Source organism: Calonectris borealis, chromosome 4 (genome assembly GCF_964195595.1).
Source record: "Calonectris borealis chromosome 4, bCalBor7.hap1.2, whole genome shotgun sequence".
Classification (NCBI taxonomy): Eukaryota; Metazoa; Chordata; class Aves; order Procellariiformes; family Procellariidae; genus Calonectris; species Calonectris borealis.
The window spans coordinates 25,984,451-26,006,718 of record NC_134315.1 but is presented as its reverse complement, the minus strand read 5'-3'; the positions used below and the strand labels follow the sequence as shown (position 1 = coordinate 26,006,718).

At 38.9% G+C, this 22,268-nt stretch overlaps 1 protein-coding gene across 1 annotated transcript; it reads right to left on the bottom strand.

The window, feature by feature from the left end:
* Nucleotides 1–1,764: 1,764 nt before the first annotated feature.
* PGM2 (phosphoglucomutase 2) lies at nt 1,765–20,427 on the bottom strand. The gene is made up of 14 exons (XM_075148900.1): nt 20,290–20,427; nt 16,860–17,027; nt 15,902–16,008; nt 15,467–15,551; nt 14,109–14,192; nt 12,441–12,634; nt 11,152–11,341; nt 10,354–10,451; nt 7,658–7,838; nt 7,451–7,544; nt 6,462–6,591; nt 3,723–3,912; nt 2,932–3,065; nt 1,765–2,164 (listed from the first exon to the last, which is right to left on the bottom strand). The coding sequence occupies exons 1-14, from the start codon at nt 20,359–20,361 to the stop codon at nt 2,062–2,064; spliced, it is 1,830 nt and encodes a 609-aa protein (XP_075005001.1). The 5' UTR covers nt 20,362–20,427; the 3' UTR covers nt 1,765–2,061.
* Between the last annotated feature and the right edge of the window lie 1,841 nt (nt 20,428–22,268).

The following is a 22,268-nucleotide window of genomic DNA, read 5'->3' as shown; positions in this document are numbered from 1 at the left end:
TCGTTGTCATTTTAATTCCTTAACAATAGATCCTTGTTTTCATGCCCCCCCTCTTATGGATGGTCTTGAAATCCCTTCCCATCTCAGTTCTAGATGATAAGGCATGAGTTGGACTTGGAACTCTCAACAGACTTCCAGGGACAAAAATAAGATGACAAAACCCCAAATTTTAAAAGACTGGTAACCTTGCCTTCAGAACAAAAAGTTTCTTTAATAAGAAAAAAACAGATTAATAGACTTCTCTGCCACAAGGTCAGGTGGAAATGGACTTCTGAACAATTCATCTATCAATGAGTGTCAGTGTCTTAAGAAGTTCTACTTTCCTTTTGAGAATCAGTTCAGATTTACAACATGCCAAATGCACTGTTTTAGCACACTTAACATGCGTAACGAAAAAGTCTGAAATACTATATATTTATTTTAAGCCTTTAATTTGTCCTTAGCTTTTATTTTCAGAAGGAAAGGACAGTGGGAATTGACATATACAGGAATTTCATGCAATGTGACAAAGCTGATTGCACTGACGTCAATATTGAGTATCCCTTTACAGTTATTACTACATTCAGTAGCCCCTAGGGTCCTATTTAGGAGTATGGACTGCATTCAAGGCACCAGATAAACATGCATCAATAAAAACTTGTCTCATCTTTGGTTTAGTATAAGAGAAATAGAAACAGAAAAGTAGAGGGTGTGAACAAGCACTTTCTGCACAAATAACCTATCTTTTTAGCTTTCTACTTTAAAGGACTAGGATTTGATTAACAGCATATTCTTGTTTCCTCAGTACCCTTCTTATTTCTTTATTTTAAAGTTAATTTTCTATGCCACACAGATGGACCTCAATATGAATGATTCAGATGCTGCCTTTGGCTCTGCACAGCCAAGAAAAACTGACATGACAGCCACAGAATGCAGGGACTACTCCTTTCCTTGTGTCCTCTGATGATAACTCTAAAGTCTGTAAGGTAAAGGCAAGCATCCAGTGTTCTTTGCTTACCATCTTAGCTAACAAGGTAAGCTAGTATTTACCGGGGACGGAATGGCAAGTTTGTTCCTTTATGAATAATTTGCTAAATTTGGTCTATGCTTGGTCTGGCAGCTAGTCATTCTCCATGGGATACCAGAAGTAATTCTGGCAAAGAGGCTTCTTTACCCAGGAAGTACTGGGGCTGTTAGAGCTACACTGATATCCAAAACAAGTACTGAAACTGCAGAAAACCCTTGTATTAAAGTCAAGTGGTAACCTCCAAATAACCCTCTCGGGCTCTGCAAGCGCAGACAACAGCATGCAATAAAATGGAAACTTCTGCTCTAAATTAGACACGCAGAGTTATGCATCGAGTCATGGTAGCACACACTATGACAGACTCCGAGATTGGGGGATGCATTGACCTAATTATGCTTAGTTCAATGAGGCAACAGAAAGGTGCTGCACGTAGATATACTATCTTAATATGTTCATAGCAATAAAAGGCAGCTTAGTACACTTAGTATCTCTATGATGTATAGTCCCACAGCAAATAGCTCTCCAGCAAATTCACTGTGACTTTCTTGTTTATTTGGGCCAAAATTCCCAAGAAAGATCACTATTTCTGAAACATTTGCCACAAGTTTGACAGAGTCTCACCATAGGCTTGCAGTACTTCTTGTTAACAGAAGAACTTGCTTTGCAAATCTAAACCTAGATAAAGTTGCATAGTATTATCAGATCACACACACACAAAAGAAATAGAAGTCCCCACAAAACAGGCTGCATTTCAGAAATCAGGATATTACTTGTAATATTTAATTAAAACAAGTTTTGATTGAAATACATTTGCAGTTAACTTTTAGTTCATAAAGCTTTTAGTTCAACTGATTGGGGTTTTTTGGTCCTTTAAGGGTAAAGGTACTTTCCTTCCAAAATAAGATACTAGGTTCAAGAGTACCCAGAATAACTCTTAATAAAAGCAGAAGTCTTTTTAGTCTGAGTTCTCAGATGTTTGGTCCTAAAACTCCTTACTTCTTAAATAATGCACTTCTAATGCTGCAAAAACCAATTAAGATAGTAATTTTGCTATTTTACTCAGTCTTTCGTTGAAGATTATTTTTTTCTGGTTGAAAGAAGTGTTTTTCAAGAGCGTTGACCAATTCATCTAGTTCCTTCTTCAGCTGCTCAACGTCACTGAGAAAGAAAATCCACACAAATACAGAAAACAAAAAAGTGTTACAGTGGAGAAGCTAAAGGCAAAAATTCCTCAGACTGAAAATGTAAGTCTGTTGCATTGTTTTAGGCAAACATTTTCTATTAATGCTAAAAGTATATACACTTGATTTCTTATGGTAAAGCACTGATGTTCACTTCCAACTGATGTGCATGAAGGCACTTAAGAGTATGGAGAAACATAAACCCACAATATAATCCAAAATAGAACAGCCAGTTTGAGTTCAGAAGATCTTCTATTACTAAATGTATGTGATTAGAAATGCAGCTTTTATACTTGTAATAGTATTTTCAGATGAATTTTCATCTGTGAGAAAGCATTATGTAAGTTAATTGCTTATCTTTAAGACTATATGATTTCCAAGGCTATCAGTCAAGGATATATTTACTAAACATAAAAGGGTTTAAAATATATTAGAAAATGGTATGTATGAGTTTAAAGCAACTATGTATGTAAAAAGAGAGTGAATATATCTACTATCATTTACGGCAGAATGTTTTTCTTGGTTTTTTTTTTTTACTGAATGTGAAACCAAGTTCAAAGGAATTTCAGTGACAACAAGAACGCGTCAATAAATTTTGCAGAATTGAAGCTTTATGCAAATATATTTGCTAAAATAATGACTGTAATATTATTTGATTATGGAGAGCCCCTTCCCCACCAAAACAATACCAAAAAAGCCACACAGCCCCCATTACACAGAATTTACTGCTGTAAGTGACAATACCTGTTTCCAGGAGGTGCACAAAGTTCAGAATAGTATTTGATCTTTGGTTCTGTCCCACTGGTTCTCATTGTGGCCACCCCTCCATTAGCAAAAGTGAATGTTATCATTTGGCTGCTTTTACTAGTGGGAAGTACCTAGAAATAGTAAGAATAATTTTTTAAAAGCTTGGAAAGTGACTATACATAATGAATTCAAGACAAAACCCATGACTTGATGTCATATAACTAAAGGATCAGTTAAAATTAAGCTTTCTTCTGTTTTCTTCATCATTGTGGTCTTGAGACCACAACAGACAAATGACAGCCTTACCCTCAACCTAGAATCTGGTTGCAGTACCTTACTGCTAGGTAGCTCATTTCTCATTTCAAGTCTAGTCAACATTTTTACTGCAAATAGAAATTGCTCTGTGATGGCACTTCCCAGGAGGAAAAGAAACATGGATTGTGGAAAACTAAAGAACCCAAGCCACATCTCAGCAGACAGTTTAACTTACACTTAAAACAAGATAATGCAAGATTGCTGTGGCGAGACAGCAAGATCCTCCTACCTCCCTTTACAGACTGTCATCTTTGACAGAAAAAAACACCACAAAACCCAACAAAAACTCCCAACCCTCCCCCCTTCCCCCAACCTTCATTTCCTCCCACCAAGGCAAAACAATCATCCCCAATCTAGCTTATTTTAAGACTCAGGATGTAACATAATGTTTAGAGTGTTTCTCTACAGAATTTTCTATATATGTGTATATACATACTTATATGATTTATATATAATTTAAAAAATACACTTACAGCCTTTCGATCTGGCTGGCTGCTGTCATACCCAGTAGTTAGATCCCTTATTCCAGAAACTTTAAATCTACCGCAAGATTTTGGGTATGTGTTTTTTCCATCAAAATTTCTGAGGTTGTCAAAAAGCTGTTGAATAACTTTAGGATCATGGCAGATGAAATATGAAGCTTTGGTAATATGGAATCCGTATCTATGAAGACACAATATTAATGAACTGAAGAAGCAATGTTGTTCTTAGAGCTGTACACCATACACATTATACAACCTTTTATAAAGCAAGAATCTATACTCATGATCACCCAACTGTAGCAACAGTTCACCTCCTTACAATTTTAAAAAGGCCTGAACAGTTTAATCATCCTATTTTACATACTTTAAAGAAACTTCTGTGCAGATATCTTTTCCTTTTAATGATTAAAAATGAGAAAGTTTACTGCTAAAGCAGAACTAAAAAAAATGTCATTATTGCCTTGAAGAGATTTAACCACCATATGAAGACAACAGACTACATCTAAATAGCTGCCTGGACTGGATTTCAGCTGACCTTTTCTGAGTAAAACAAATTCCAGACTGTTTTTTCCAATCACACTTCAGAAGCTGCTCTCCCATTAAAGTGTTTCTACTAAACCAAACTGTTATGAACTTACTTATCTGTTTGCTGCCAGGTAATACCATGCAGAATCTGCATCAAAGAGAAACAACCTGCTAACACTGACTTTTCAAATCAGCATGTTGTTGAAAAGCATGCAAGCCTGGACCGGTTGTGTAAGTGAGCTCTTACTAAAGATCAACACTTGATGAGTATCCTTGATGCTAGGGAAAATCTGAAGGGCAGAATCTTTTGTTAGTACTAGAATGTTCATGCTAGAAACATGAAAGTTCCTTAATTAGGGTCATGTTTATACCAAAATGGACATCTTGAAGGTCAATAGTTGTTAAATCAGTCTTGAGAATCCAGCAAGTGAATTTACTAAACCCATCCTGTGTATGAGAGAAGTGATGAGCCTGCTAGGACTGTGTCCTTTTCCCGATCTGCATTTACTTCTCTGAGAACAGATCCCCTGTCTATACCTCCAAAATACAGAGTAGAGTTTCTTCTGCTTCAACAGTAACTCACAAGACAAATCTGATGAAGAATAAAGTAGTAAGGAGTAGAAAATTGCAACTCTATACTACCCCACAAGCAAACAAAAAACAAACACACAAAAACGACCCCCCAAAACAAAACAAGACACCCCCCTCCAGTTCTAGTTATCAAGCATCAATTTAATAAGGCAGATTTGTACCCTTCCCTGCATCTGTAGCTTTTCCACAAACAGTGACTATGTGCAGTGACATCTTACTTTGAGGTGCATCTACAGACTGCTTTTATGCTAAATAAGCTCTGACTTTCAGAGTCCTCTTCAATGGCTATGTACACAGCGGCACTGTGGCACAGCTCAGTTCCACTCCGTTAAATACTCTGTTTCTGAGGGAAACCTGAAGCAGATGTTTACTGAATGAGTATTAAAAAAAAAAAAAAGGCGCGAGCCAGAGAAGGATGATTCTTTGAATATACACTTCCAGCTACTAGTAATTAAGGGAATTCTCACGTCAGATGCTGTATTTGCAGCGCTAGGCATGAATTCCTTTTCCATGCGTTTATATTACTGTTTACTTCTGCCATGTACAATAGGTGATAAATTCCACAATTTATTTATGCAGTGTGTTAGCAAGTCTTTACCGCTTGATTCCTTCTGAAACAGTGGATGAAACAAGCATGGCTAGTGCTGCATGCAAATAAGAGATCTGAGGATTGGAAAACAAGAAGCATCAAGGCTGGAATTTTCAATAAGTCTCTTTGCAGGTTCCACCACTCCTTTGTTAGTGTCTATGAGACATGAAGAGGTGGAGAGTATCTGCCAGCGTGGGCTGTTCCCGCCTTTAAAAAAACCAACCCAAAACCCCTACAAAAACCATTCCCTGCCCCATGAAATCCAATAGCCATCTTTGCTATTGATTTCTGTAGGTCTTTGAAGACATTAAACAAGAACAAAAGAGAAGTAGTGCCTCATATTAAAAGCTCTCAGAGGGATACCCAGCTGTATATAGCCAACAGTTATGGCCAAACAGTCACAGCATTTCTGCATAATCAGCTCAAATCTCAGTATTCAGGAGCTGAAATAACAACCAACATACACTATCCATCAAAAAAAAGACAGAATAATATAATAAAAAGCCTAACTTTAGAGCCAACTAGAATTAATTTAATCACAAGTAGCCCTGCAAGCGGGACAGAAGCAAGCTGGCTTCTATGAGTAGCATAAATACGCCAGAGTGACTTAGACCCATTCTGCCATCAACGTTTCTGTGCATCTGGCACATTTAAGCAGCAAGAGGCACTACGATCTCTACCACACAGCAGTACTGCTGGCCAAAAACCAGGCCAATCTTCTGTAAAAGGACCGAAGAGCAGAACTTCCCAAAAGGGAGAAACCTTTCAGACAAGCAAACAAAAATACCTCAAAAATCTCATTAACTAATAGGGAATTAGTAAGGTAATATTATTATTTCTAAAATACCTTAAAACAACACAAAACGAAGTCATAGATATATTCATACCCATGAGGCAGGAGCGTTTTCTAGAAGATACAATAACCCAATTTTTATTTCTTCATATACTATAGGTTGCTATTGAGTCCCTATTAACCCCGGTACGTGGAATGGAGAAAATCTGAGAACAATTATAATCGAACTCACTCATGATAGACAGCTTTCAGCTGTTGAGACAAAGACAAATTCCTGGTTGCCAAAAAGCTAGCCATCTCTGCAGTTATAGCAGCAGCGCTCACACCATCTTTGTCCAGAACAGCAGGACAGCACATATACCCTAAACAAAGAAAATTATAGGTATTTGATATATTTTTATGAGGAAATAAGATAACATTAGGGAGGGAGGGCGTAGTTAATCAAACCAACATCTTTTAAAGCAGAAATGCACATTATCATAGTACAGACATTTTAGAGTTAAACCAAAAGTGGAAAAATTTTATCTTCTAATCAGTGTTAATTTTGATAAGCAAGGTATTTAATGGAATTTCAAGACAGATACAGATTTGTATCGTATCAGTGCCAGATGCTTTCGGAGCTCTCATGAAAGAGAAATGCCACACTGCAGGAAGAATGCAAGTATAGCACTTTGTCTCAAACATGATTACCTTTACATGGTAGCATATGGTAACACTGATAATTATCTGTGAAATTAGTTACATTTTCTCTGGTTTTCAGGTACCGATATACTCAAGAAATAGCATTACAGCTTTACAATTTCCTTCTCATGAATTCATAGCTTTTACTCATGGCTTTCCAGTTTACAAGTATAATTTGGGGAGTTTTTACTTTATTTTATTCACATTTAAACTTAGCTTAAAACTGTCAGCTAAACGTACTCAACTTGAAGTCTAAAAAACGTGTTGTTTTTTTTTTAAATAGCTTGTGTAGAATTTGCAGTCCAAGGCTACATAGACATGATACTGAAAATATGTACACCTAGCTTACATCATCATACTCTGTGCTAAGCAGAGATACAAAGGATTAAAACTAGTAATATCAATCATCCAAATGGATGATATCAATTACTCACTGGAAATACACCCATTGTATTGAGGGACCTTTACATTGCCATTTTTTGCAATAGTCCTACTTTCACTATTTTACAGGATACTAGAGCATAATATTCTGTTTCTTACCTATAGCCTCCTCAAATGCAAAAAGAACAGCTTTTCCCTGGTCCATGAGCTGTTTGGCACGGTTGCCCATCCACTTGAAACCTGTCAGTGTTTCCTACAGCAGTGAGGAGAAAAAAAGGCATTAAAACTAAAAGCAATGTTTTACAAAGATATGACAGTGTGTAGGTAAGCAAATAAAAGAACATGGAATAACACGTAACAGCTTACCTCAAAGTGAAAACCTTCCTTTAGTGCAATCGCTCTCAGGATTTTGGAAGAAACAGTACTGGATAACATGTAGACATCTTTAATGGCACAAGTATCCCTATTGTGATTTTTCCAGCAAGTGAAGATCCACCAGCCTAAAAGAGCTCCCAGCTCATTTCCAGAAAACACTTTCCATTCACCACTGGATGGGGAAAAAAAAAACAAACCAGAAAGTATATGAATTCAAAGGATAATACTGGGGGAAAAAAAAAATCTACTGGTTCTTCCACACATGAATACTAGCAAATAAAACCACTGCATCTGAGTTCCAAGTAACGGTAACAAGATATCATGTGTTCATTAAGAACAAACAAAAAAATTCCTCCTCCAAAGAATTCTAAAGTGGTTACCTTCCTCCTCCACCATACGTACCAGCTTTTGAGTTTATCCAAACAGATGAAACAGTAATATTTCCAGCATATTTTAAGTAAACCAAAAATATTCAGCAGACAAATTATAAAATCAATGATTAAGACAAGCACAGAAACACAAAAATACAGTTCTCAAGTGATCAGTATTTTTAATTGACTCAGTGACAAATACCTTTTATTTAACCACAAATACACTTATTGGTCATTGAGGAAGATTGGGTAAAAACTCAAACAGATAAAAAAAGATTAACATTGACATGTTGCTAGAACAAGAAAAATTGAAGGCAAAAGGGAAAGACATGTCAAAATTGCCCCAAAATTCCCAGTCACAAAAGCGGACAAAGACACTGCCAAACTGACAAAAATCAAGACCTACAGAAACAGTACCTGTTGTGAAAGGGAAGCAGACTCAGTCTCCTGCATTTATTGATGCCAACAGGCATAAAGCAATTCACAGCGACAACTTAGTGTAAGAGCGCTGAGACAGTGTGCTCTAGCAGGAGTTTCTGTCAAAGAAGAAGTACAGATACTGTAGAAGCCTATATTAATATTCGATTAGTGTATGAACGGCTACAGCAGAAGTTCGAGAGGAGGACACACGACTGAAAGTTAGGAGACAACTAAGACTGGCTAAACAATTAGCAAAGAGGTAGCAGAATGAGAGCACCATCCTCTCAGTGGTGATAAATACAATAAACTAACACCCCCTCTTCAAGTCTCTGATAGCTATAAGTTTTTAGACAAAAAACGTGAGTGATTTTGCATTCTTGTTTTAGCCCATCATAACTAGCACAAACTAAAGCTTTTAATACTTTTTCCCCAACGCTGAATTGCCAACTGTGGCTGGCACAAGCCAAAAGCATTAAAATAAGGATATTCCGGCTAACACTGCCAAAGATACAGCAGAGAGTGCCAATTAGCCCATTCTTCTAAAGGCAGAGAAGCCTCCTTCGTTCATGCTGTGAGGATAACGAGTTAAAAAAAGCCCCAAAACCCAAAATAAAACACTGCCACCTTTGAAGCTGCTACAAGACCAAAATAAGTCATCTGGTAAGCAAAATGGATATTTGTGCTGTCTCCTTCTACTGGGGTTTTGGAATTTGTGTAACTGATTCAGGTTCAAATACTTGCGTCATCCACAATCACTGAGGACATCTAGCAGGTGCCCGTCTCATCCCTTGGGTACCAAGGACTGTTGCCATGATTTTGTATCCCTCTTCTGGCTCTTACGCACAGGGAATTCATTTACATGATTTCTGTTTCTGGCCCAGCAGCAGATTTTTATTCTGCTCCTCTCTGAGCTGAAAACCTTGAAGTTTACTTTTGTTAAAGTAAACCATATTATTTATGGTTTCTAACTGCTCAGATTAGTTTCTGTTTTATCAAGGTAGATAAAAGAGAAACACCACTATTTGTAGCTATGATACCCAGTGCAATACCTCAGCTTGTTTTCATTCATGAAATATAACCACAATACAGAAATGCAAATAATTGTAGAAGTACAGGGTATCAGGGGGCATGAAATAAGGGGATGGCAATATTGGGTCAGAACTATAAGTTACACATTCCATACATATGAAAAATTTATAAGAAGTCCCTGTTTGAGCAAGTTTACCTTTTATGATCCCATTCTTTGACAGGATATACATAGATAAATAACGCATGTATAGCTGGTCCTTAAAGAAGAGAGTACAAATGACTACACTGAGAAGTACCAAACACTGACAAAGCTGGTACGTAACATTATGCATAGAAGCGGGGAACTAAGTGAGAGACGCCCAAATCATCTAATGATTAGTAAAATGTCTGGTCTAGCAGTATTTGAGAAAGAAGAAACTCACATTAAAGAACAGGGATGTTCCCTATTCCTGAGGTTATCAGGGAACTATAAAGGTTCTCCTGAATATTCAAGTTAATATTTAACAAACACAGTATGAAAGAATGTTTATCAATCTTCTGTGAAAAATTTCTAACTGAAAACCTACCTTTAAAAAGGTATAGCACAATCACAGCAATTCACATGCTTCTGTGCATTCCTCAAGTACAGCAAGTGTCAAGTATTTATTCAGGCTTCTGTACAGTGTCTAATATTAATCATTATTTCATTTACTGCCCCCACTGTGGTCTGCTTCATACAGTCCTCTCACGTTCCCACGTGTTTTCAGTCCAAAAACGACTACTGTGACTATTTTATCTTTCTCTGCAACACAGGTTGCAAGAATCCCTCAAATGAGCCTAGCCTTTAAGTAAAAAATGTAAATGGTTTGCGTTTCTTTATTACCATACCTCTCTTGTTTCTCTGCCACTGCAAGTCGATCAGCATCGGGATCATTTGCTAAAATGATTTTTGCCCCATCTTTTTCAGCCAAAGCAAAAGACAATGTCTGGAAAAGTGGTAAGCAAGACCAGATAAGTGTTAATACTTCCCCAAAATATTTTAACTTTCTTTATAGGTTTTAAATAATTTTCCCAATTTATTTAATCTCAAACACCCAAAATCATGATGTGTCTCTACAAAAAATAAACTTGAGGCCTGGCAGCAGTAGAGCACAGTCAGGATATTTAACTTCACCTACATCATTCCACTTCTGCAGCCTGAGTCAAAAGCTACTTAGATGGAACGGGATCCTTCAATAATGAAGCGTAGCAGAAATACTCATAGCAGAAATTCTAACCACCTGTCAGGACTTCCCCTGCCCCCTCCTGGTGTCCTATCAGAACAATTTAGTCCTTGTATTTCAGATGTAAATTGTAGAAACTTTCCAAAACCAACTGTGAAGATTTTTTTAATTATTATTTTATTTTTTAAAAGGAACTGTATCGCTTTGTTCTATGTGCAGATGCTGCCCATTCTGTTAGAGTGCAGAACAAAGTAGTTTAAAGTTATCGGTAATTATTACCTGACTGGTTCAAAAAGAGTTATAAATTCCAATGAGAGGATACCAGCTAACTCTTCACTAAATGTAAGGCTATGAAAACAGAAACAAAGCAGACTTTCAACCAATATTTATAGCCATGACTACTGGCAGAAAGGAAACACTGTTTGAAAGACATTGCAACTATTAAAAAAAAAAATCTATTTACCAGAACACCTTTGCCTTCTTCAGGATTTGGATACTTCACTGTGGGAAATTCTGGATCAGGATCCTTCTGCTCCGGAACGGCAAAAGGAGGGCTAAGGTCAAATGCCTTGAAGGCCAACTGCACAAATTTATGACCTACGCCATGCACAGAAGTATGAACAAATTTCAGGTTTGTTTCCTTGTTTATATTCCTGAAATAAAACAGATTTACAGTAAACTTGGATATGGAAGAACATTCTGCACAAAACTGACTACGTTCGGAAACAGATATGACTCAGTATTCTATACCACTGTTAAAATTATAAATTAAAGGAGGTCAGACTTTAAAGGTAATGGCTTGAAAATTGGCTTAGCCTCATTTTTCAGCAATATGAGTCACTCTTGATATCTAATGTCCTGGTATGTGCAAATCACTGCAATAAGAAAGATAGAACACTCTATGCACCCCAAAGGAGGCGAGTGGAAAACAAATACAAACTGACTAATACGACTCTTCATCCCCAACTCTGGCATTTAAACCAGCTCCAAAGACTGTGAACACAGAGAACTGACAGCAGCATGCCTCATTTGAGCACACTCATTTTTATGAGGTACATTACTGAAAGTGTAGAACACACCTAAAGGCATGCAAACTCCTAAGGAGACATTTAACTCCTATTCTGAAAAAGCAGCATAATGTCTCACATAGCCTGAACTTCCTAGTAATTCTGACTTCGTTTTTAGCAAGAGTAAGAACATGGTTACTGGTGGTTAAAATTTTGACGTAAATAAGCAGATCTAACAGGTTGCTGCTCATATAATCCATAAACCAATTCTACTTGTTAATCACAAAGAAAAACAGCCACTTGATTTTGTTGAGTAAAGTTTTTACTGAGCAAGTGACAGGAATAGGCTCGTGCAAGGCGTCCAAGGCCACCAGGAGCACACACAAGGCTAGAACGGCAGAGCAAGACCTCTTTCTTCTTGATCTGGCTTAACAGACTTGTTCACCTTCTCTCTTAAAAGCCCATTTTAAGGCTGTTGGACCATCAGTGTCAGCCCACCCCCAGCTGCACAATATAGCCCCAATCTTGCCGTGGCATTTGCTTAACGCATGATCACGCAAATACAGAGAGATGATATAATCAGAAACTAATTGCTCACTTTGCTGGGTTAGACTTCTGCCAGACCAGCTTTATTGAACTTGATCATGGCAGGATCATGGCCATCCTGACTTCCATCAATTTAAACTGCCCCGCTGACATACTAGATGGAAAATCCCGTATTCTTAACAGAGTTAACACCAGTTACCTGTGAAAGCACTGTTTCTGTATGTCTTTGAAATACTCCTTATTGACTGTGGCGTATGGATCATGAAGTAGCAGGCTGCTGTCAATCAGTTTGTCATCCCAAGCCTGAGGCCACGGCTCTTGGTTCTCCTCAATAGCCTGAGAAATTCCTTTGTCATGAGGGGAAATGATCTGAGCACCATTTTCCCAGTAAACCTAAATAATAAATAGGGTAAGTGAGTATTTGGTCATTAATATTGTAGGATAGCTTTGTCGTTAGCTAAAGTGCACTACATTCGGTAGAGTATTAGGGTAAATTAGGCTTAACTATACCCAGAGTATTCCCCTGTTCACATTCTCAGTGTTTCCTCTCATATCCCATTTTTGTTCCATTAAAAAAGCTGTTTAATTTTATCAGAAGTTATCAAAATCCATAATGAAACACAAAACAAGACCCAGCTCATTTATTGAGAAGATTCAAGTATCAGCCTGTCTGACAGCCTTCGGATTGATAACTTGCCCATGCCATTTCATATACTTTCTTCTACATTTTTAGGTATAATCATTATACATAGAAGAATTCTTAAGAGGAAAAAAGTATGCAAAAGCGAAACACATTTACCACAAAAAAAAATTATGGAGAAAGGCACAAAAACTTCACAGCTGCCTACAGCAACAGTGTTGCCACAACAGCAAGCACAAATTCAACTAAGTTTCACGATGTTCATTACTTGTAGTCTTCTCCTTTTTGTTGATTGTTTACACATCCAGAAAGAGGTTACTTTTTATGTTTTACTTTTTGACAGTTGTTTGCACACTTCCTTTTACTGATGGTTTACAGACCACAAGTTTAAGGAAAGATACCTAACAGCATCTGGGCCATGTACGTATGTAGTCCAAATAACACATTAAGAAAAAATGAAGTTGATTAAAAAAAAGTAATCGATAAAACATCCAAACAAGCTATCAAGATCAACACATGAAACATTAAAAAAAGCAGTTTTAAACACATGAAACATTAAAAAAAGCAGTTTTAAACAGACATGAAGTTCTGGAGGGAGAGACAGCAAGAAATCATCCCTGCTAATGCCTTGGTTTTCTATTAAGACGACAAAAAACTCCCAACTTCCATTTTTGTATTTTGGAAACAGTCTGTATATGACTAGTCCACCTATGGGGTGATTGGCAGACTGGCAGCTCAGCCATGTTTTTCTCAGTGGAAAGCAGATTTCTGTTACAGAAAAAAAGTCACACTGATAACTGTGTCACTTAGCAAAAGAAAAATATACTACAAGAAATTAATGGAATTTATTCAAAACATTTTGTACAAGCAACTCATTAGGTTTCACATATTTTTAATTCTCCGGGTTTGTAAAACTAAAGAGATCTTTTTAAATCATGAATTTGAGAAATGATTAATGCTTTTGAAAAGAGGTCAGTTAATATTTTAAATTGCTCCAAAGTATGCAATGGTATTACTTATCTTCCTGCTTTTTAGAGCTAAGATTTTAATTATGTTATTAGTATAACATGCTACTAGCTTTAAAGACATACATCTAGAAGAGATCAAACTATCAATTAATTTGATCTATAACATGATAGGAACTATACACAATAGTATTAGTGTCTCTACACTCTACATGGAAAAAAATGTTTGAAAAAAGCCAGAAAATAGATCGTATAGGAATACCTTGTAACCGTTATCTTGTTTTGGATTGTGAGAAGCCGTAACCATAATTCCAGCACAAAGCTTCAGATGAGTTACTGTGTATGGCTGTAACAAGAGAAAGTTATCTGAAGTGGAATGTGCAAAATATTATATATTATTTATTCTCATGCACGTGCAATAATTCCATACTGCTGAATGAAAAGAAAGCCAGGATGTGATTCCTACAGACAGACTCTCTAAAGCAGAAGCTAAGTAGTGCTTGCTCCACTAGACCCCACGTGGCACAATTTTAGCCCTTGCTTTTTCTTGTGCATTTTCCCATTTATATATTCTTAGCATTGTTTCAGATCTTTGTGGATATCTAGAGTAGTGTTTTTATAGAAGGAAACCAAATGCATGTGTTGCCTACTGTAGAATGACTTGAGATACCTGAGGTCTTTAAGGGTGCAAAGTCCGTTGGGGTAATGACGCATAGGATAGAGAATTACAACTGGAGCAGTCTCGTCCATACTATCTGTTGAGAGCAGCCTATGGAGCAGCTACTCCATCGTGGTTCAGAAGAGAATTGTTTTGGAGAGACCCCTTATAAATTAGTCCAAAACAGAAGGAGTGAATTAAAAATAAAGCATTATTTGTGACCACAGGTCCAGTTCGGGTTTACTCCTGGCTCTTTATTTAATAGCGAATGCAATCAATGACAGTGTTTGCAGCACTGCTTTAAGCTGCACTATGAAGAATTTGACCCTAAATCTGCCAAAATTTGTATCAGTACAAGAATACTACATACAAAGTCTTCATCCTGCTATGTTCTATTTGCAGCACTCACTGGAGCAACTGGTATTGGGAGAAACTGTTGCTTTTAGTGCAAAGGTCGGGGTTTTCTTTATCGCTCTGACACCTAATGATCCGATGGTGAAAACGTGGACACATTCAACAACCCTCCCGGCATAACATTGCTGCACTCCAACAACCTGCTATTTAAAAAGGCTACTTTGGATTCAATACCCCAAAAAAGAAAAAAAAAAAATTAAAAAACCCAACCAAACCAACCAATCAAAAATCACAAAACTAAATGTGTGTGTATGTTTCAGACTTCAGACTCCACAGCAATCTAGAAACGATGAGATGTCTTCTACAAGAAATCTGCCTGAAAGCAGGAATAAATAGGAACACATCCCACTGTCACTGATATTCTACTAAGCTTCTTCCTTCACTTGCTGTGAATGTTATAAACTAAATATAGCTAAATAAGCATAACGCTATCTGCAAGTAGAGTTTAAAAAGTTAAAAGTGGTTTGTCTAGTTTTCCTTAATGTAAGTAATGCAAGATATCTGACAGAATTTGTGTGTATATAAGAAGAAAGAATAGAGAAACCTACCACAAAAGGAGTTGGTGTTATATCAGAGAACAGATAAACTGGAACTCCTTGACTGATGAAGGTATTAGCAGCAAGTCTTGCAAACCTAAACAGGAAGCAAATACGCCTAGGAAATATATTCATTTTCTCACCAATTAGTTTCCTAGAATTCACAGCTTTTTGCCCCCCTCATTCCAATTTAAAAATACCAAACAAACAAAACCCCACATAAATAAACCCCAAATTATTATACAGACCCAATTTAAATGTGTTCCCTTAGTATTCCCAAGAGACAAAGCACAGCTCTAAGAACTGCTTTGGCATTAACAATATAAAAATACTATAAATCCCTCACCTTAATTCGCTCTACAGAAAGAGAAAATACTGTTGAAGCAGATATAAAACCATAATGGATCACACAAGACATCTACAAAATACTTAAAACCTAAAAAGTACCTTTTGCTACTACCTCCGCTGGAAAGATGGGCACGAGCATCAAAACCAATCACAACTCCTCTCTTTTTCAGGTCACTGAAATTCTTCTCAAGGTATCTGCAAAATCCCTGAAGACAACAACAAATCCACTTCATTAACCTAATCTTAATATTTAATTTATCCTTGCATTTAGATGATTGCTAAGATGTTGACATCTTAGAAAGTTGAGCGCACGTAACATCTCACTGAACTGGATTGGGATTCCGTTTGTCTAGGACCAATAAACACCAAGAAACACCACAAATCAATATGATGAAGCTGGACAGCATTTAACTACTTTCCCAAAAATCAGAACCAACTCCAGAAAGAAATAGTTAACACGATTATTCTGAATTGCAGATTTTGAGAAATGATTTAGCTGTGTTAGGGCTCAGACGAGGAAGAGAACAACTGGCCAATATTTCAGTTTGTTAACTGAAATCTCTCCATTTTTTAACTGAACTCACCCTTAATAATGACACCTGTTTAGGACATGTTACACCACCACTCCAGGATGCAGTAATTTAAGGTTTTGTTTTTTTTTTTTTAAGCTCTCCCCAAGTAGATCTACTTTAGGACCTATATGCATATATATATAGCTTCACTGCATTTATGTAAATTTATGTCCAACGTATACAAAGCTTAGCCAAATGCTGGCTACCTTTGGGTTTTTTTGTAGCTGTTACATCAGGACTAACTGATCCACTTGAGCTTAACTGTAGCTGTGTATAAATTCAACTGCAAATCAAACATGGAAAATAACTTTAATGGCTTAATAGCTTCTCTCTGTTTGTTTTCAGAGATCAGCACTCAGCTAATAATTATTATTTAAATGACTTCTGAAAACTGGAGGAATAGTAAAAAACTTGTACTTCATAAATTAGGCTCTTCTGTTCATATATAAAACCAGTTAAGTGAGATAAAGTGCTGAACATAGTACCTGGGTTGTCTGGATAATAGTCAAGTCATTCATGTGGGAAATCCCTGCTCCCATGGCAGCTCTGAGCCCTGCTGTGCCAAACTCCATACGCGAGCCAAAGTATTTCTGCAGCTCTCCGGCATTTCCTTCGGCAACCAGCTGCTTCACAATTGTGGAAGTTTTTGGATTCTGTAGATACAAAATTCAGACATTCTAGAAAAGGTTTTGTTTGGTTGGTTTTAATACCCTTAAGCTTCTTAACAGAATTGACTCTCTTTCCCACTCTCTGTACTGGATTATTTCAGTATCAAAACATCGCACACCACTTCAAGAACACCAGAACTCCTGCTACATCCTCCTAATTTTAAGTTAGTACAATCTCAAGTATTACTTGTTTTAGATGTATCTCTTTAAGTGAACGCGCTGCCTTGACAGCAGTGTATATATCACATTTTGGGAAGTGAAAAGATTTACAAGATGTCTATTTTAATATTTTCTTGGTTTAAAAACAAAACAAAAACAAACAAAAAAGGCACCTTTACAGTTCAGAGAATTTTTGTCATCACTACACAAGAACTACTCTAAATGTTTAAGAAAGTAAGTTAAGCTGATAATTAAGAAATATTTGTTGCTTCCATAGCGCTATAAGTAGAGTTTAAAAAAAAAAATAAAATCATAACTTTGTCCCAAGACTGGCTAACAGCAAAACTAACCAGACTGGTCAGAAGATAAAGATGACAATTTGCAATATATATGCAGGTAATGCTTGTAAAAGTAAGCACAACCCTCAGGATGAAAGCTTAGCAACTACAGCTGAATTCTTAAATAAAATGACTGTGCAGAGTGGTGACGGAAAGGCTGCGTCAGACTGCTTGCAAACAGTGAGGAGTTTCTAAGTCTCGCTGCTTTTCTTGGTGTGTTACTTACATTGACTCTTTATTGTTATCAGCTCTGTTTCCAAACTTGGGAACTAGTAAAGTCCTGTATGCCCCAACATCTCAATCTTAATAACATGGGATTTGTGAGGTTTAATATTTGCTTTCTGGAAAACCGATGTGCCAACAGGACAGATGGCACACTCCAGCCACTAGGCAACAGGGTTATGTGGAGAGGCGGCATACTCCGCAGGTTAGTCACCGCATGATTACACACACTTTACACTGGAGTACAAAGACCATAATTTCCAAATGGACTTAGGCTTTGATTTCTGGTCAACCAAATGACCTCATAAAAGTCACTATTTCTTGGATGACCTAGGTATGCTTATAGCAAGGGAAGGCATATCATCCTAGGCAAAAAAAAAAAATTTTCTGCAGATCCAGAAAATGCTGCAGAACATGCACAGTAGTAGGCACGTGAGTGAGCTTGCATACAAAGGTGTAAGCATTCTGGAAACCAAACTGAGACCAGGGTCTGGATGCCCTAATCATTGATCTGTGCACCTGCTGCTGCAGGACAAACACCATACTTTAAATAAACACTCAAAAAGCTAAAGAGCCTTTGGTGGTAATGAGCAAACTATATAATGCAGAATAAGCTGGATGCGTTAAAGAAAAAAAAAAATCACATTTCCTGGGTGCAGTAATCAATTAGGTACCCCTGAATTACTGATTTCCAGTTTAAGAATTACCAATTTACCAGCCCAAGAACACTGTAACTGACACTTCCTTGTAGGAGGCTCAACATAATTCTGTATTATTATACAGTAATTATATTCTGTAATTGTAGGAATAAATATAATTCTATGTTATTAGTGAATAATATAGGTCAGCATAACTATTCTGAGTTTAGGCGGTTTAAAAGTTGACCTGAACTTTTTGCTGCAGTATCAGGCCTATGTCTCGCAGGTAAAGCCTGAATGCCGCCTTTTGCATCAGGCTTTGTACAGTGCCCAGTCACCTTTTTTTTCCCCTGCATGAGCTTTGCGCGCAGGGGTTGTCTCTCACCATTGAAACGGGCACCTCTTTAGGTAGCTGCTGCACATGTTTGTATAGATGTTGGACAGACTAGGAGCTGTAATGCCAATACAGAAGAGCAGCTTGACACTAGGATCATACTGTAGCTCTCACAATCAAGGAGATTTTTGTTTGTTATTGTTGTGATAGAGGAATTTCCCAGGTTTGGTATCTACTGTGAAACTACAGGGATCCTCCGTACTTATCCAGGTGGCCGCCTGAGTCTCGAATTTCAGTCCACATCATTTGCTAGAGAAAACTTGATTGCATGAATTTAGTTGTTTGCGTTGTTCCCCCTGCCTGCGCCCCCCCCCCCCCCCCGCCCCCTCTAAAAAGTAATGGTAAAAGCCAGGCCCAAGTCTGTTTAATATAGCAGAAGGACTTTTCCAGAATTACTGTTATAATTGTTTATGGCTATATTCTCCTAAGAATCTGCATTTTTTTTTTTTTATCGTACAGACGACTGTTGCCATTTTGTTTCAATTTTAGGAATGTTGTGATGCCATTGTATACAGCTAAGGAAAAAAACTAAACTTTTTTAAGCAGAAGAAAAAGCCAAAACCAAATCCTCACAGCATCTCTACTAAAGAAGGACCCAATCGTATCTGAAGGATGAAGTGCTGTTTTCTTCCTTTCTCGCTGGCTCTCTCGGGTTACACTTTTTCTACTCTCAAATAAAACTGGATGTGAATATGAGAATACTGATTTCTGTGAATACAGTGGCAGAGGTTTTAATACAGAGTTAACATCCAGTAGTGCAATTTGCTTAAACATCACCTGGTAACACTTGAGTTATTCATCTTAATCTACACTACAAGAAGGCCCCAAAGAGGTTTCATCAGTGCAGGAGTCCCCACAAGGTTTTAGAATAGAAGGACAGCTACTGACTAAACAGATTTTATTTTTAACAAAAACAGGAACTACCTTCTATCCATAATTTTATGATTGATAATAGAAAGAATGAAAAATATGATACTACTCTAACAAATACAGCGACGAAAATAGCCTGGTAACAAGCTCAGTAATTGTCATCTAGGTAAAAATTTCCTATTAGCTCAGCAGGACCGTCTTCAGCCATAAGGGCTTGCTCTTGGAAACTATTATTTTGTCAGAAACGTGCACCTTATCATCATTAAATATTAACCTATCTCTAGACATCAAAAAGGAACCTTTTTTTTTTTTAATATCAGAGTAAATGGACAAGGGTTATCTCCGATTGTTCTGTTACTCAATACAAGCACGTAAGAGCTCCCCGAGAAATGAAAATGCCTCGTCGTTTCTGAGCAATGGGCACCGGGTGCCTTCACCGCACCACGCACCGCCGCAGTCGAACAGCCAAGGCCGGCCCCGCTGGCCTTCACAAGCCTGCGCCCCCAGCGCGTCCCTCCCCAAGTCCCTGCGTGACCGGGAGCCCCTTCCGCCCCGGCGCCCGCAGTGCCCGCGGGGAAGGGAGGACGCCGGCGCCCTCCAGGGCCCCGCTGACCGCCGCCCCTCACCTTATCCCAGAGCAACCACTGCTCGGCCGCGCGGCGGAGCGCGGCATCGCCGGCGGAGCTCCGCGCTGCCATGCCGCCGCTGTCGCCGCCGCCGCCGCCGCCGCCCCGCTCCTTCCCTCTTCCGGAGCGCGGCCGCCCCGCTCCGCCCGCCGGGGCCGTGCCGGGCCGCCCCACCTCCGCCCCGCCCGGGCCCAGGCTGGGGTCAGGGCCAGGGCCAGGGCCGTGCCGGCGCCGCCCCACCTCCGCCCCGCCCGCCGGGGCCGCGGCCTGGGCGCCGGGGCCGGCCTGCGGGTCTGGGGGGTCTTGGGAAGAGCGGCGTTTTCAGGGGTTGTAGCTGATGAGCCACGTCCCTGCGTTTCACCGGGGGCTGAACGTCAGCCTCTCCCAAGCCCTGCGCGCCCGGGACGCGGCGAGGGGCTGCCCTGACGCCGGGAGCGCCGCGCGGGGCCGCCGGTAGCGCCGGGGCTGGCCCGGGGCCTTGGGCTCCCCCGGGGCAAAGGCACGTACGCAGCCAGCGCGGGGGGCCGCGGCACGGCAGGAGCCCCGAGCGGCGTCTGGGCGCCGCCCCGCGCCCCGAACATCCCCGCAGTGCCCGGGGCGGCGGCGGAGCGCGTTTGCAGATAGTTACCGGCAGAAACGCGGTAGATAGCACGGCTTGTCTGCACTCACCCACGCTGCTGCCTCCCTCAGCATGACTGACAGAAGAAAACTAACGCTGTTTTTAAGAGTGTTAACTTTGCATGGGCACTGGAGTAAAGCTACTTAGATTTCTTTTTAAAGTCAGTATAAATGAGAGATTATCTCTGAGGAGCCCTGATTTATAAGCAACGTATAGACCACCCACTTAAAGCATTAGATAAATATGTAGTATCTTTACATACTTTTTACTGTCTGTAATGAGATAGCATGGAAGGGACGAAGGACCCAAGAAAAGTTTTTAGCCATGTCTGATTTCGGACATCCTAATAACAGTGTTGCCAATCCTTCCCATCGTAAAAATAGGAACAAATTGCATTCACCTGGAGGAAAAGAGGGAAATAGCCTGGAGAAATTCAGTCTCCAGCTTTCCTCCTCCATTGCTGTGTCCCGTACGCTCCAGAACAAGCTGGAATTCTGCACAAGCCAAGCAGCATGCAAGAGAGAGTATGTTAGTGAATTGACCTATAACTGTTTTTTTCGTGTTTAGTCTCAAACTTCAGAACTTAATATGACTTCTGTTTCTCTTTTAATTGCCCACCAGTCAACCATAGGAAGTTCTTTATGGAAGTCACAGTCACAGAGCTCCACTACTGCTAATCCTGAGCAAGCACGCAGCAGCCTGGCCTCACATCACAGCCCCTTCAGAGAGATTACCCAGGTGAATCCTGGATGATTCCTATTCGGTGCTGTGAGAAGTTGACTAACTCCATTCCCACTATTGGGGGCTAAAAATCCTATTCCTAAAAAAGAGCTTGTTCAGTATTTTGAATATATTATTCATGTTGATGAATACTTTTTGTTTATTTGTTAATAAGTTTTCTATGTATTACACCCTTTCAAGTTGGAGCTGCTCATTGTTATCAGCTGAAACATATTATTTCTACATGTTATCATTTATACACTAAACCACATATTAATGGCATGTATGACTGATTAGAATAATGAGTACTAATTGGGTAAATTTTCATAGAAATAATGACTTGTGCAGGTATTTGGAAACCTTTCAAAGTTCATTAGTATGTTACCAGAATGCATGTGAACAACAGAAATGCTACACATCACTTGCGAAGATGTTAATGAATATCCTTCTGCACTACTGATCAATAAAAATAACAGTTAAGATACCCTTTTGGAAAAACTCTGAGATGAAAGATCAGTGGAACCAAAGAGTAAGGAAAGCAAACAAAAGTACATTTTTTGGACGCTTTTGGAATCATCTGTCTTCTCTCCTCTAGTGCTTTGGTAATGATCCTTCAGCAGCAGCTCCTCTGGCCTCTGCA